At 44.8% G+C, this 15,719-nt stretch overlaps 1 protein-coding gene across 2 annotated transcripts in view; it reads left to right on the top strand.

Annotated features, from left to right (window-relative positions):
• The window catches only part of inpp5f (inositol polyphosphate-5-phosphatase F), a 305,045-nt gene that overhangs the window by 93,558 nt on the left and 195,768 nt on the right, over positions 1-15,719 (top strand). Inside the window, exon 2 of one of the 2 annotated variants that reach the window (XM_072479348.1) lies at positions 12,712-12,792. The exons of the other annotated variant lie outside the window; for it this stretch is intronic. Coding sequence (XP_072335449.1) covers positions 12,712-12,792 — 81 coding nt within the window. The remainder of the gene's footprint in view (positions 1-12,711; positions 12,793-15,719) is intronic. 2 annotated transcript variants of the gene reach the window in all.

Here is a 15,719-nt window from a genome sequence, read left to right as displayed (position 1 = left end):
GTAGTTCCCTGGATTATCCTTGCTACCCTCCTTAAACAGAGGAACAATATTGGCTATTCTCCAGTCCTCCGTGACATTACCTGAAGACAGTGATCCAAAGATTTCTGTCAAGGCCTCAGCAATTTCTTCTCCAGCCTCCTTCAGTATTCTGGGATAGATCCCATCAGGCCCTGGGGACTTATCTACCTTAATATTTTTTAAGACGCCCAACACCTCGTCTTTTTGGATCTCAATGTGACCCAGGCCATCTACACCCCCTTCTCCAGACTCAACATCTACCAATTCCTTCTCTTTGTTGAATACTGATGCAAAGTATTCATTTAGTACCTCACCCATTTCCTCTGGCTCCACACATAGATTCACTTGCCTGTCCTTCAGTGGGCCAACCCTTTCCCTGGCTACCCTCTTGCTTTTTATGTACACATAAAAAGCCTTGGGATTTTCCTTAAGCCTATTTGCCAATGACTTTTCGTGACACCTTCTCGCCCTCCTGACCCCTTGCTTAAGTTCCTTCCTACTTTCCTTATATTCCACACAGGCTTTGTCTGCTCCCAGCCTTTTAGCCCTGACAAATGCCTCCTTTTTCTTTTTGACGAGGCCTACAATATCTCTCGTTATCCAAGGTTCCCGAAAATTGCCGTATTTGTCTTTCTTCCTCACAGGAACATGCCGGTCCTGAATTCCTTTCAACTGACACTTGAAAGCCTCCCACATGTCAGATGTTGATTTGCCCTCAAACATCTGCACCCAATCTATGTTCTTCAGTTCTCGCCTAATATTGTTATAATTAGCCTTCCCCCAATTTAGCACATTCACCCTTGGACCACTCTTATCCTTGTCCACCAGCACTTTAAAACTTACTGAATTGTGGTCACTGTTCCTGAAATGCTCCCCTACTGAAACTTCTACCACCTGGCTGGGCTCATTCCCCAATACCAGGTCCAGTACCACCCCCTCCCTAGTTGTACTGTCTACATATATTGTTTTAAGAAGCCCTCCTGGATGCTCCTTACAAACTCTGCCCCGTCTAAGCCCCTGTGACTCGACCCATATAGCCTCACTGCCCTCTGAGGTGTCCTCCCGTAGTACAGCTGTCTGCCAATCCTGCCCTTCCCTCAACCAGGTCTCTGTAATGGCAACAACATCATAGTTCCAAGTACTAATCCAAGCTCTAAGTTCATCTGCCTTACCCGTAATACTTCTTGCATTAAAACACATGCACTTCAGTCCACCAGACCCGCTGTGTTCAGCAACTTCACCCTGTCTGTTCTTCCTCAGAGCCACACTGTCCCTATTCCCTAGTTCTCCCTCAATGCTCTCAACTTCTGACCTATTGCTCCCGTGCCCACCCCCCTGCCATGCTAGTTTAAACCCTCCCGTGTGACACTAGCAAACCTCGCGGCCAGGATATTTATCCAGTTTAGATGCAACCCGTCCTTATATAGGTCACACCTGCCCCGGAAGAGCTCCCAGTGGTCCAGATAACGGAAACCCTCCCTCCTACACCAGCTGTTTAGCCACGTGTTTAGCTGCTCTATCTTCCTATTTCTAGCCTCACTGGCACGTGGCGTGGCACAGGGAGTCATCCCGAGATTACAATCCTAGAGGTCCTGTCTTTTAACTTTCTGCCTAGGTCCCTGAACTCCTGCTGCAGGACCTCATGCCCCTTCCTGCCTATGTCGTTGGTACCAATATGTACAACGACCTCTGCCTGTTTGCCCTCCCCCTTCAGGATGCCCTCTACCTGTTCGGAGACATCCTGGACCCTGGCACCAGGGAGGCAACATACCATCTTGGAGTCTCTTTCACGTCCACAGAAGCGCCTATCTGTGCCCCTGACTAAACGAGTCCCCTATTACTAGTGCTCTTCTGCACTCCCTTCTGAACATCAGAGCCAGCCGTGGTGCCACTGCTCTGGCTGCTGCTGCTTTCCCCTGATAGGCTATCCCCCGTGACAGTATCCAAAGGGGTATACCTGTTCGAGAGGGGGACAACCACAGGGGATTCCTGCACTGACTGCCTGCCCTTTCTGGTGGTCACCCATTTCTCTGCCTGCACCTTGGGTGTGACCACATTTATATAACTGCGATCTATGACGCTTTCCGCCACCTGCGTGCTCCTAAGTACATCTAATTGCTGCTCCAACTGAACCATGCGGTCTGTGAGGAGCTCCAGTTGGTGCACTTTCTGCAGATGAAGCCATCCGGGACCTGCCACATCTCACAGTCAGAGCACTGCACCCCTCTAACTGACATTGCGTCAATTAATTAGTAAATTAAAATTATAAGTTAAAATTTTTACAAAAAAGTTACTGTTAACTATCTGTTTCCTAGCACTAGTTTTCTACTATAAATGTGAAAGCTAAATATAGTACTCTCCGATCTCTGGCTTAGATACCCCTCTAAATTATAATTCAGTAATTATGTTTAATTAGTTACTTAATGCTTAATTTTTTTAAATTTAGTGTAGATTCCCAACCAGCCACTCAGGTCACAGCATTTCTGTGATGTCACTTCAGTCTCTCCCCCCCCCCCCCCCCCCCCCCCCCCCCAATTTGAAAAGGTAAAAAAAGTAAAAATGAGTAAAAATCCCTTACTTACCTTCTTACCTTCTGAGGGTCTTGGATGTTCTCTCCCTGACAGAGACTCCTCCTCCGAACGGCTCCCGAAACTAGGCCGCGATCTTTTTAAATCTCCGCTCCGACTCTCAGCTCCCGCGCTTTTTAATCTCCGCTCTGACTCTCAGCTCCCGCTCTCTTTAAATCTACTCGACCTCTCTGATCTGTTGATGACTTCCCCCTCCCCTTGCATCATGCTCGAGTATTCCTGATTTTGGCATTGCTACTGTCACGTATTTATTCCTTAATTGAAGTTGTATACATTTGGTTCATATCCTGAAGTGAATAATTCATTTTTTTGTGGTCCCATGTCCCTCACCTTGTGTTTACTTCACCCTTTCTCTCGCTCATAGAGGGCTGGTTTAGCACAGGGCTAAATCGCTGGCTTTGAAAGCAGACCAAGGCAGGCCAGCAGCACGGTTCAATTCCCGTACCAGCCTCCCCGAACAGGTGCTAGAATGTGGCGACTAGGGGCTTTTCACAATAATTTCATTTGAAGCCTACTTGTGACAATAAGCGAATTTCATTCATTTTCCTCTTCCTCACACTGCTCTGGTTTCTTGCCCATTGTTCCATCCTTTTGTCCCTCACCACTTCCCTATTTTCCACTTAACCTCAGTCCATCAGATTCTTTGCAGCTGAGGCATTTGTGATTCTAGGGGTACTCTGTTCAAAATGTATCTGCTGAGGAATCTTTACTTTCTGGATCTTTTGCGGTAGCCTCGTTCGTGATATGTGAGCAGCTGCAGAAACTCTCAGCGAGCCTGAGAGTGCCCTGAGCGCAATGGAGCTAAATACTAGGCAATGTCAGCTCGATGAATGGGGTGTGTGTGAACAGTATGAACAGCTCAACACAAACTGGAGGAACAGTATCTCATCTTCTGGTTAGACACGCCAGCCTTCCGGTCTCAACATTGAATTCAACAACTTCAGATGATTAGCTCTACCCCACCTCGACCCCTCTGTTTTCATTCCATTTCATTGTAACTGTCTTTTATCTTTTATTTCTTGTGTTTCTTTATGTTTCCCCCCCCCCCCCCCACTCTGTCCCCCTATCTTATCCCCCTTTCCTTACCTTTTCTCCCTTTTGCTTCCCCCTCCCCCTTTCTCATGTTGCCTCTCTCCCACCCATGTGGGAGAAAGACCTCTGCCACATCTCCATCTGTCACAGTTTACCCTCTGATTTTAGTATCTCTGCTGTTTGGCCTTTCACACATTTTATTCTCTCTGGGGACTGCCATTAGCACTCCTTTCCCTTGGTTTCTGTGACTATGACTAATTTTTCATTTCCTCACCCCACAGTATAAATACCTCCCACGTTCTAGCCTTTTAGCTTTGATAAAGGGCCAACTGGACTCTAAACGTTAGCTCTTTCCTCTCACTACAGATGCTGCCAGATCTGCTGAGATTTTCCAGCATTTTCTCTTTCGGTGGAAAACGATTCCAGTTGTCCTGCTAATGCTCTCCTTATCCAGCCATGTTGTCAATAAGACAGACCTCAGTTACGGTTTTGCATTACTGTCTGTTGCCACCATGCCAAACCTGTTGTACCAGTTTGAATTCCCAGGGTTCAGACGAGTTGGCGCAATAACCCTCCAAGCTTGTAGCCTGGAATTTTAAAAATGCAAATTTGCAATATGATTTTCAGCTCTTTTTAAAATAAAAAAAAACCCTGGGAATCGATGCAGAGAGCTCTGAATAAACTCGCAAGTATTTTTTATGCAGCTTGATACAGGAAGTTTGGGATGAGAATGTTTTGTAATCTTTATTCATGCTACTTGTGACGAAGATTTATTATTATTATTAATGTCACAAGTAGGCTTACTTTGAAAATCCCCTAGTCTCCACATCATGGCACCTATTTGGGTACACTGGGGAAAATTCCGATGTCCAATTCACCTTACACATCTTTTGAGACCTGTGGGAGGAAACTGGAGCACCTGGAGGAAACCCATGCAGAAACGGGGGGAAATGTGCAGACTCTGCACAGTGACCCAAGCCAGGAGTCGAACCCAGGTCCTTGGTGCTGTGAAGCAGCAGTGCTAACCACTGCTACAGTGCCACCCACAAGAGCATGGTGTTGCAACGTACCTGGCAGATGAACATGCTTATTTCATTGGAGCTGGTCCTTTTGAAGTTAGATCTTGTATTTTGAGGCAGGACATTATTTGGTGTTTTTCAAGTTAGCCTTTGGTAGTTCAGCGGCCATAAGGATATTAAATGTACCAATTCCACAGACCCTTGATTCTCAGATGTTGACACTGAGAATTGGACTCCAGTCAAGACTATTTTCTTTGTCCCATTTAATACTCCTGCTCATAACCATTGAGGTTACATATTCAAATCAAGCTTTAATTAAGGAACCAGTAATATTGATTCAGTTCAAAGATTTACTGAGATTAGAAATCATGTCCTTAATTGAAATTTGTTAAAGGTGTTAGGATCCCAACAATTTGGAAAACTGAGAAAAGGATACTTCGCCACAGGAGTGATAACATTGACCAATAGGTATCTTTTCTGTTCAAATGAACTTTGATTCTGCGTTTAAATTAATCACATTAGCAACAGCTTTACAGTTCTTAAATAAAGGGAATAAAATGCAACTATATATATTCCAATTAAGCATGCCAACATAGTTTGATGACCATTTTAAGTTAATAATCCAGTTTACTTGCTTTCCTTGCAATGACCTTGGAGAGAATCTTCCAGAAGCCAGCAGAAGGCCTGTCTTGCCAGACTAACATCCTATGACAAACTGCAGACGGACCCGGCTCCCATCCTTTAATTACATCATAAGCAATTCTTGGGTCTCCTCCCAAAAGAGTCCCAGGACCTGTTTACCCAGGACTGAGTACCATCCATCAAATTATCTAAACCCTAGGGGTCCTCCAAAATAAAAACTATTTTCTATTGGCATCTGTCTGAAAACGGGTAAATGGTTAAAATGAATGATTACCTCACTTTTACGACTCCTTAATCATAGCTTTAGCAGTCACGCTGTCTGTATGTATCTTGAACCAGGGTTTTTAATGACATCACTGCAACAAATATAAAAAATAATACATAACAATTTATAATAATTATTGTTATTGTTGCAAGTAGGCTTACATTAACACTGCAATGAAGTTACTGCATAAAGCCCCTAGTCGGCACATTCCGGTGCCTGTTTGGGTGTACACAGGGAGAATTCGGAATGTTCAATTCACCTAACAGCACGTCTTACGGAACTTTTGGGAAGAAACCGGAGCACCCGGAGAAAACCCACGCAGACACTGAGAACGTGCAGACTCCACAGTGACCCAAGCCAGGAATGGAACCTGGGACCCTGGAGCTGTGAAGCAACCACAGTGCTACCGTGCTGCCCATTCCTACATTCGCCATAAACCTCGATCATTGGAAATAAGCACACTCTGCCTTCAGTACTTTACTGTCTCTCTCCTCTCTCGCTCTCTCTCTCCCACAGGAAGGGGGGGAGGGGGGGGGGGGGGAGAGAGAGAGAGAGCAAATGATCTCAATTCTAACTCCAGATGTTGCCTAGGCTGAGAATTGGAGCTTGGGATTTTTTGTGTTGTTGCTTTAAGGTACCTTTTGCTATATGTAACCACTATTTGCAACGGGAGGCTTACCCTGCCAAAGCCCCAGAAGTAAAAGTATAAATATAACAATCTGTCTTCAAGCACAGGAGGCAGAGCAAGATGCTGCCTCAAGTAAGCCAGTCTAGCAGTAAACATTTTCCAGAACCCTTGTGTGCACACGGTAAGCCAGTCCATGTGCTGTGGGGATGGGCATTACAACATGTCCTGGAAAAGGACCATTTGATTGTCATGGCTTCTGCCAAAGTTCACTTTTTTCAGTGTTAAATTTCCAGAGTGTGGCTGACATGGACTATTACGCTTGGGAAATATCTATTGCAGTCGGAGCATCCTTAATGGCTAATGGTTTGAGGGATTTTTTTTTTTTGTGCGAAGCATAATACGGCAAGGTCACTGTGACATTGTTATTAAATTATAACATTATTAATAGGCCTGTTCTCATCGTCACCAGCAGATCCAGCCGGGTCTCTGGAATCTAAGAAATTGTGCTCTCTCTTTGAATTTTTCATGTGTTACAGGGAGATGTTGAATATTCTTTATTTGTGACCTTTTGAGAGACTGATACCAGCCGTGCATTTGCAAACTGCTGTTTGGATCAGTTCAAGTATCTAAAATGAGTTCATAGAATGATAGAATTTACAGTGCAGAAGGAGGCCATTCGGCCCATCGAGTCTGCATAAGCCCTTGGAAAGAGCACCCCAGTTCAGTCCACACCTCCACCCTATCTCCGTAACCCCACCTAACCTTTTTGGACACTCAGGACAATTTATCATGAACAATCCACTTAACCTGCACATCGTCAGATTGTGGGAGGAAACTGGAGCACCCGGAGGAAACCCACACAGACACGGGGAGAACGTGCAGACTCCGCACAGTCGGGGACCCATTCTGGGAATCAAACCCGAGACTCTGGAGCTGTGAAGCAACAGTGCTAACCACTGCTACCGTGCTTGCCAAAGCGATGGCGCAGGGCCACGATGGTTGGCCTGCTTTGGTCTTTCCCTTCAAACAGTGTGAAGCACTGGACTAACGGCTGATTTGATGACTAGCTGATTTGTGTGGCATGCCTGAAACCATGTTGAGCTCCTTCCTGTGGGGAAAACATAGACTGTGCTATAGGGTGACTGTAGTGTACCATCGAACACTGTTTATTGAAAGCTAATGCAAACCATATAGTATTCATAATGCGCAAGTAATGGAAATGCTCTTTGAGCTGCCAACCTTTGCATGTAGTTGGTGCTTTTTTGTTACTCTGGTTAATAGCTGGCTGGCAGATCCATTCAGTTTTTCACATTCTCCCCTCTGAATTGTTTCCTTTACTGTTTACTCATCTGACCTCTTAAGTGACATGTGCTGGAGTGTGATTCCTCAGACACTGGTTAAAATTTGGTTCCTTTGCTAGAGTGTTGCTCTTGATGCCAAAACGTTGGCAACAAGCACCCTTGCTCTGTGCGCTATCTGTGCCTGCTGCATTGTCTCCCTTAGTATTCCTATAAATCTTTATTGCTTGGCTCATTCTTGTCTGTCCCCATCTCTTCACTGTTTGTGGGATCATAAAATTGAGAATTTACAGTGCTGAAGGAGGCCATTCGGCCCATCATGTCTGCACCAGCCCTTGGAAAGAGCACCCTACTTAAGCCCATGCCTCCACCTTATCCCCGTAACCCAGTAACGCCACCTAACCTTTTAGACAGTAGGGCAATTTAACATGGCCAATCCACCTAACCTGCACATCTTTAGACTGAGGAAACCTGAGCAACCGGAGGAAACCCACGCCGACACAGGGATCAAGCCTAAACTCCACACAGTCACCCGAGGCCGGAATTGAACCGGGGTTCCTGGAGCTGTGAGGCAGCAGTGTTAACCACTGTGCCACCTTGCTGCCTACATTATGATAATGGTTACGCTTGAAATATATCATTGATTGTGAAGTGCTACTGGACACTGCTGTGTTCTCTATTTTGCTTCACTTGGATGTGTAGTGTTGAATAAAGAACACACAGCTTTGTAACAAACAAAACTATAAATTTATTACACCAGATAGATTCATTCACATTCCTAACGTAGAAGGTTTCTGTAGTAAACTTTGCTATCACTGACTGCAGAAGGACACAAACTGATCTCTCTCTTGCCTCAGTATCTTGTGTCTGTCTCTTCTGATCGTCTGTCTTCTCTTCATCATCTGACCCACAAGGCTTAGCCCCATCCCTTATATACTTATGGGACTAGCTCCCTCTAGTCGCTGTCTGCATACATTTGATTAACCCCTGCGTTGCCTTCATTTATGATAATACCACAGACACCGAAGGAAATGTTACTTATCTAATCTATTATTTGCCTGTCTTCTCTTGCACTATTTTACAAGGCAAATTATTTTTGAATGCGATCAAGCAAATTGTAAATCCATTTTAATGTCAGCAGAAATTATTCAAATGACCCATTACCATTGCTTGAGATTGATTAACATGACCGTTAAATATGTTTGCATTGAAGCAGTTATCTCGATTTTAACCTTCAGGGTTTTCTTTCCTCGCATCATGATGAATCAACTGAAGTATTTCATGATCAACCTGACAAGACTGGCAGCTGTAGCTGTCGTGAATTCCCAAATATTGAATTTTAATTTGATTAACGGTCCTAGAATTCACGCAGATTCATCAAGTTACAAAAGGGCTTCTGCACCTCAACTGTCGTTGCCCAGGGTAATCGAGCAATGGAGAGTTCGGTTTGACATTTGTGATCAGAATTGCTGCATCTCGTCCTTTAGAAATCTAGTATGGACAGAATGAGGAAACTTGAGATCTAAAATCACTGATCAATATCTACCTCAGGAAAGCTCTTGCCTTTTAATGCTTTGCTGGATCATTTTCACAGGCAAGAATTCCATTGGGAAGTGACCCGTGAGTACAAATGATTTGACCCTCAGCAGTTGAGATACCAAAACCCCCTCTACTGCCAAGCTGAAGAGCTCTTATCAGTGAGTTTCTCAACGGATGATGGATTCGGCCTTTCATCAAACTATGCCAGATCACTCCAGTACTTGCCTAAAACCAACTTTTATAATAACTTGGGCTCAGCTCTCCACTTCTAACCATCCCTTCAAATATTTCTTCTTTTCTCCTCTTCATTTCTTTGCCTACAACGACATGGGATATTCATCGTTTTTAAACTACCAAGATGGAGATTATCCAGTCAGCTGCCCCTGCGGCTTTACCCCCTCCACCCCAACTGGGGTAAAACCTATCATTCATCTCAACCATGAAGTCTGCCTCTTGCCCTGTCCCTCAATCCTTGAATGATCAGCCCCGCTCCAACCTCTTTTTCCCAACCCAAATCCTTGCCGTAATTTGTCCCATTGCAAATCCATGCCCTTCTCTTTTGTAACTGTTTGAATTTCTCCAAACCTATGCTTCCCATCCCTCCACCACCTCTCCCATATTGCTGTAGCATTCCCAGCCCAAGGCCACCTATCTGCTGTTAGGTTTTCCCTATTTAACCCTCTCTCAATGCTTCTCATCCATTTTACAGGGTGGGTTGGTTGGTTCATTTGGCTGGATGGCTGGTTCATGATCTGGAGCGACACCAACAGAATGGCTTCAATTCCTGTACCCACTGAGTTATTCATGAAGGGCCCGCTTTCTCAACCTTGCCCCTCATCTGGGGTGTGATGATCCTCGGGTTAAATCACCACCGGTCACCTCTCGCTCAAACGGATGAGCAGCCTATGGTCCTCTGGGATCACAACAATATTTCTTTCATTTTTCATTTTACAGTTAGGTGAGACTTGCATATTCATCCTATCGTAGCTAGAGCACCTTTATCAGTGACATCTTGGAAGCCTAGTGCCCCTGAAGTGTCTCTTCAAGTTGAACCAAATTATTGCAACGTCGCTACACTTAATCCCATTCCATGTTCTCCATGGCGACTGTCTACTGCCACCTTTGTAAAATAGCTTCCAACTGTTCCCTCAGCCCATCTGATGTCAAATCTGAGCCTCGTTTACCTTCTGCCATGACGGTTCCAATGCTCTACCTATTCTCCTGACGTATACTTCAATTCCTCCAGATTTTGCTGCATATGTCCCACTCTTTATTCAGCTCCTCATTTATGACCTGTTTTGGCCCAAGGCCACTCCAATGACTGGACCCCCCCCCCCCCCCAACACGCACGCGCGCACATGCACACACAATGCCACCGTTGACCGAGCTTGTCACTGTTTTATAACTCATTTTGAGAAAACTTTCAGGAAAAGTATAGTTTCTCCGATAAGCTCAAGATGTTTCGAAGCACATTGCTGCCAATGAAGAATTTCAAACGTGTAATTGAGGTACCCTCAGTAATGACGCTTAGAGATTAAACTGTAAAGAAGGCTTTATTAGACTAATAACTATGCTAGACCTAGAGACGAGAGCTGACTGCTGCACAGCCCATGAGGCAGCCCTTTATGTATGGCTCCCAGATGGGCGGAGCCAGAGGCGGAGTCCCCAGGGTTCCAAGCCCGGTCTTAAAGGGGACATCACCTTACATGATGATAAGACAGTAACCGTTCATCACAGTAATCACGATTGAATGCCAAAGCAACTCTGTTCCAAGTTTAGAAATATTATTGACAGTTTGAAATGAGCAAAGATTTGGCAGCCTTCCTTAAACTCTGCCCCTGCCCACTTATCTCTCCCAGCTGGAAAAATGTTGATGAATATTTAACAGAGTTTTTCACCATGGTTTAATATTGCCAGTTACCTGGCATCCCCTAGCACTTGCAGTTCAGATGGTTCAAGAGAACAATGCTTCTGTGTTGTCTGCTTCATAATAACTCATTCTTTTGAAGTATCAGAGATGGAGATGTTGTTATTGCCTGAAATGAGATTGCTACTGTTGGCCAGTTCATCTCTTTGTCATGTGGAAATGTCCTTGGAGCTATGGAAGGACACTTTGTTCATTCGCGTGCTGACAAATTGCTTGTCTCGACGGGATAATGTGGATCAAGGGGTTTCTCCGAAATCCTGAAGCGAGCTTAACTGAAGGGACTTTTCCGTGAAAACATTGCAGGCCCACCAATATATTTGAATCCTGTTTGCCGACTGTGCTTCTGTAGTGCTAACAAATAATTTTTTAAGATCATGTAAATTTGTCTTCAAAAAGGAATTAGAATTTTGAATATGTTATTTGCTCCACCAACATGTATATGGGTTTTTTAAATTAAGACATGTTGGAGGGTTTCTGCACTTCTCTAGGTGAGTGTTTCCAATCCAAGTACACGATGGGTTGGTTTCACATCTCGTCTTTATTTCTTCTCTTGACTCAGCCCCAGACACCCCATCAGGCATGCACCTTATTATTGGAGCCCCAAAACATAGTAACCTCCCAAAGAGAAACTTAATAAAGAGACGAGCATCTGTTTATTTTCTCACTGTTCAAGTTTACAGTGGTTAGCACAATTGCTTCACAGCTCCAGGGTCCCAGGTTCGATTCCCGGCTTGGATCATTGTCTGTGCGGGGTCTGCACGTTCTCCCAGTGTCTGCGTGGGTTTCCTCTGGGTGCCCCAGTTTCCTCCCATAGTCTGAAGATGTGCAGGTTAGGTGGATTGGCCATGCTAAATTGTCCTTGGTGTCCAAAAAGGTTAGGTGGGGTTACTGGGTTACGGGGTAGGGTGGAGGGTGTGGCTGAGATAGGGTGCTCGAGGGCAGCACGGTGGCGCAAGTGGTTCGCACGGTTGCCTCACGGTGCCGAGGTCCCAGGTTCGATTCTGGCTCGGAGTCACTGTCAGTGTGGAGTTTGCGCATTCTCCCCGCGTTTGCTTGGGTTTCGCCCCCAAAGCCCAAAAGATGTGCAGGGTAGGTAGATTGGCCATGCTAAATTGCCCCTTAATTGGACAAAATGAATTGGATACTGTAAATTTATTTGAAAAAAAGTAGGGTGCTCTTTCCAAGGGCCGGTGCAGACTTGATGGGCCAAATGCCCTCCTCCTGCACTGTAAATTCTATGATCGATGAGCCATCACTGGAGGATGGATTCACTCGCACTTTTACAGCAAATTATCTCTTCTAATGGCAATAATTTTATAAATGAAGTACTTGTCTCTCTCTCTCTTTTGAATATTCGTGAGATGAAGGACTGTAAGTTTTCACTGCTGCTTGGGCCATTCCTCCTTAACCCTATTACTGTGCTGACTTTGATTTATTCCACATAAATCGTAGTAATCCATTTTATTATTGATTGTTTTGTAGCTTTTACCCGCAGGCCTGATGAAAAATGACTGCTCTCCGCTTTCAATGGGGAAGATGTTCTGTTGTACCATAATATATCACCTTCCAATTACTTTGACTGGAAGCACAATAACCGTGTAATTCCGAACTGGTTTCCTTGACCACCACAGCACTTGTTGTGATGAAGTTACCATTAATTCAGCCCCCTCAATTTGTGTCTTTTCTCTGAATGTTGCAGTTTTATCTCCACGTGGATCGAGGAAAAATAATACTGATTTGTGTTGTTTTCAACAGCTACTGACTTGCTTCTGGCCTGGAACCCTGTTTGCCTAGGTCTGGTGGAGGGAGTCATTGGAAAGATTCAGCTTCATACAGGTAAGGTTTTACTCGCTGAGCTAAACAGTTTAGTGGCAATCTGATGTGACCAGACAATCATAACAGAACCATCATTAGTATGAGGCAAAAGTCTTTTCCAACAAGCTTGAAGGTGGTAATTCTCAATTTTCACGGTCAGGCCATGGGTGAAAATATTATGCAAAATTTGTTCCACAGTGAGGGATAAGATGGATTTTCATAGGATTTAGCGTTTCTAATAAAATTTACTCATTATTTTATATGACCAACTAACTGTCGGGACATTTTTGCTGCATCTTAACGTTGATGGAAGACTTCAACTTTGCACTAAGCAATAAGCGCTAGGACATTTTACTCCATTTTGTAAAATCGTTGTAATGGTTGTCAATGTTGATTTAAAGTAGGAATGATGGCCGAGATTCTCCATTGCAAGTTTGCCTCGCTACCCCGCTGCCAGCAAGAACGGAAAAATGGCGCTGAGCCAAAATTCCATTCTTCCCTACGGCGGAACAGAGAATCCCACCCGACAACTGATTAATGTTCTGATTTAACACTACTCATTTTTAAAAAGAATTTCAGTACCCAATTCATTTTTTTTTCCAATTAAGAGGCAATTTAGCGTGGCCAATCCACCTCTCCTGTGAAACCCACGCAGACACTGGGAGAATGTGCAAACTCCACACACAGTGACCCAGTGCCGGGATCGAACCCGGGACCTTGGCACCCTGAGGCATCAATGCTTTCTTTGCATCAGTATTCACCAAAGAGAAGGAATTGATGGATGTTAAGTCGTGAGAAGGGTGTGTAGATGGCCTGGGTCACATTGAGATCCAAAAAGATGAGGTGTTGGACGTCTTGAAAAATATTAAGGTGATAAGTCCCCAGGGCCTGATGCTATCTACCCCAGAATACTGAAGGAGGCTAGAGAGGAAATTGCTGAGGCCTTGGCAGAAATCTTTGGATCCTCACTGTCTTCAGGTGATGTCCCGGCGGACTGGGGGATAGCCAATGTTGTTCCTTTGTTTAAGAAGGGTAACAAGGATAATCCAGGGAACTACAGGCCGGTGAGCCTTACGTCAGTGGTAGGGAAATTATTGGAGAGAATTCTTCGAAACAGGATCTACTCCCATTTGGAAGCAAGGGGTCGTATTAGCGAGAGTCAGCATGGTTTTGTGAAGGGGAGGTCGTGTCTCACTAACTTGATAGAGTTTTTCGAGGAGATCACAAAGATGATTGATGCAGGTAGGGCAGTGGATGTTGTCTATATGGACTTCAGTAAGGCCTTTGATAAGGTCCCTCATGGCAGACTAGTACAAAAGGTGAAGTCACACAGGATCAGAGGTGAGCTAGCAAGATGGATGCAGAACTGGCTAGGTCATAGAAGGCAGAGTAGCAATGGAAGGGTGCTTTTCTAATTGTAGGGCTGTGACTAGTGGTGTTCCACAGGGATCAGTGCTGGGACCTTTGCTGTTCGTAGTATATATAAATGATTTGGAGGAAAATGTAACTGGTCTGATTAGTAAGTTTGCAGACGACACAAAGGTTGGTGGAATTGCGGATAGTGATGAGGAATGTCAGAGGATACAGCAGGATTTAGATCGTTTGGAGACTTGGGTAGCGAAATGGCAGATGGAGTTTAATCCGGACAAATGTGAGGTAATGCATTTTGGAAGGTCTAATACAGGTAGGGAATATACAGTGAATGGTAGAACCCTCAAGAGTATTGACAGTCAGAGAGATCTTGGTGTACAGGTCACTGAAAGGGGCAACACAGGTGGAGAAGGTAATCAAGAAGGCATGCGGCTTGCTTGCCTTCATTGGCCGGGGCATTGAGTATAAAAATTGGCAAGTCATGTTGCAGCTGTATAGAAGCTTAGTTAGGACACACTTGGAGTATAGTGTTCAATTCTGGTTGTCACACTACCAGAAGGATAGTACGAAGTCTTACAACACCAGGTTAAAGTCCAACAGGTTTGTTTCGATGTCACTAGCTTTCGGAGCGCTGCTCCTTCCTCCGGTGAATGAAGGAGCAGCGCTCCGCAAGCTAGTGAAATCGAAACAAAGCTGTTGGACTTTAACCTGGTGTTGTAAGACTTCGTACTGTGCTCACCCCAGTCCAAAGCCGGCATCTCCACATCATACCAGAAGGATGTGGAGGCTTTAGAGAGGGTGCAGAAGAGATTTACCAGGCTGTTGCCTGGTATGGAGGGCATTAGCTATGAAGAGCGGTTGAATAAACTCGGTTTGTTCTCACTGGATCGATGGAGGTTGAGGGGCGACCTGATAGAGGTCTACAAAATTATGAGGGGCATAGACAGAGTGGATAGTCAGAGGCTTTTCCCCAGGGTAGAGGGTTCAATTACTAGGGGGCATAGGTTTAAGGTGTGAGGGACAAGGTTTAGAGTAGATGTACGGGGCAAGTTTTTTTACACAGAGGGTAGTGGGTGCCTGGACCCAGCTGCCGGAGGAGGTGGTGGAAGCAGGGACGATAGTGACATTTAAGGGGCATCTTGACAAATATATGAGTAGGATGGGAATAGAGGGATACGGACCCAGGAAGTGTAGAAGATTTTAGTTTAGACGGGCAGCATGATCGGTGCAGGCTTGGAGGGCCGAAGGGCCTGTTCCTGTGCTGTACTTTTCTTTGTTCTTAACCACTGCGCCACCGTGCTGCCCTAACCCCTCTTCTCTTGAGTGTTGTACAAAATTTCACTGTTTCCATTTTAAGTAGATTACTTAGTGGCACAAAATGAGTTGAGGTGGCATAGCATGTGTGTTCATTTTTGGTCCTTTTGGGCAATCTGACCACTGCGTCACATTCTCTACCAATAAATAATGACAATCTTTTATTCTTTTTTTTCCCCCTGAATTATATTGTTACATGCACCTCCCAGTGGGGCAATGGGCTGTAGAGATTTGTGTTTAGCTCCCAGTTTGTGTTCAATTAG

Source organism: Scyliorhinus torazame, chromosome 16 (genome assembly GCF_047496885.1).
Source record: "Scyliorhinus torazame isolate Kashiwa2021f chromosome 16, sScyTor2.1, whole genome shotgun sequence".
Classification (NCBI taxonomy): Eukaryota; Metazoa; Chordata; class Chondrichthyes; order Carcharhiniformes; family Scyliorhinidae; genus Scyliorhinus; species Scyliorhinus torazame.
This window is presented reverse-complemented; position numbering and strand designations above follow the sequence as displayed.